The sequence below is a fragment of the Octopus bimaculoides genome, chromosome 20 (genome assembly GCF_001194135.2).
Source record: "Octopus bimaculoides isolate UCB-OBI-ISO-001 chromosome 20, ASM119413v2, whole genome shotgun sequence".
NCBI lineage: Eukaryota > Metazoa > Mollusca > Cephalopoda > Octopoda > Octopodidae > Octopus > Octopus bimaculoides.
Genome location: NC_069000.1, coordinates 44553022 through 44553702, shown reverse-complemented (window position 1 = coordinate 44553702; position 681 = coordinate 44553022). Strand labels below are relative to the sequence as shown.

The window sequence follows — 681 nt, the reverse complement described above, 5'->3', positions numbered from 1 at the left end:
ATATATATATATATATATATATATATATATATATATACATATAGTGGTGCTCCAGCATGACCACACCCACCTGGCTGGAAAACATAAAAGACTAAAAGACTATATATGTGTATATACGTATATGTTCTATGTACCTTGTATAACATGTAATAAGCTGCTCTGTGTTGCCATCTTCGTGGATGTCACAGTCGTAAGCCTCTGTTGGAGACGTTAACACTACTTTGTTTCCCAAGTGTTCATTGCCGGGACCAAAATTAAACATGTTCTTTGAAAACCCTGAAATGATAAGAACATGATTACAGAATTAAACCGACACACACACACACACACACACACACACACATATATCTAGAGAGAGTGAGTGAGAAAGAGAGATGATAGATAGATAGGTATACATATATATATATTTGAACGCCTAGTTTGGAATAGAGGCAGCTGATGAAGGAATAGTTCCATAAATGGCTCGTCTGTTTTCCTATGTGTTCGTACTGTTGTCTGTAAACAAAGTCCGTTTTGTGCTTTATGTTCCCGTTCCTTTTTCTGACGTCCTGTACCCGGATATGCATCTATATATACATGTAGATGTAGGTATGTACATATATGTATGTATACATGCATATGCTCATGTATCATTTGTATTATATATATATATATATATATAAATATATATATATATATATA

General features: G+C 33.5%; 1 protein-coding gene across 1 annotated transcript in view; it reads right to left on the bottom strand.

The window, feature by feature from the left end:
• LOC106870093 (fibrocystin-L) overlaps positions 1–270 on the bottom strand; it is a 69646-nt gene extending 69376 nt beyond the window's left edge. The window contains exon 1 of the mRNA XM_052974982.1: positions 135–270. Coding sequence (XP_052830942.1) covers positions 135–262 — 128 coding nt within the window. The 5' untranslated portion in view covers positions 263–270. The remainder of the gene's footprint in view (positions 1–134) is intronic.
• Between the last annotated feature and the right edge of the window lie 411 nt (positions 271–681).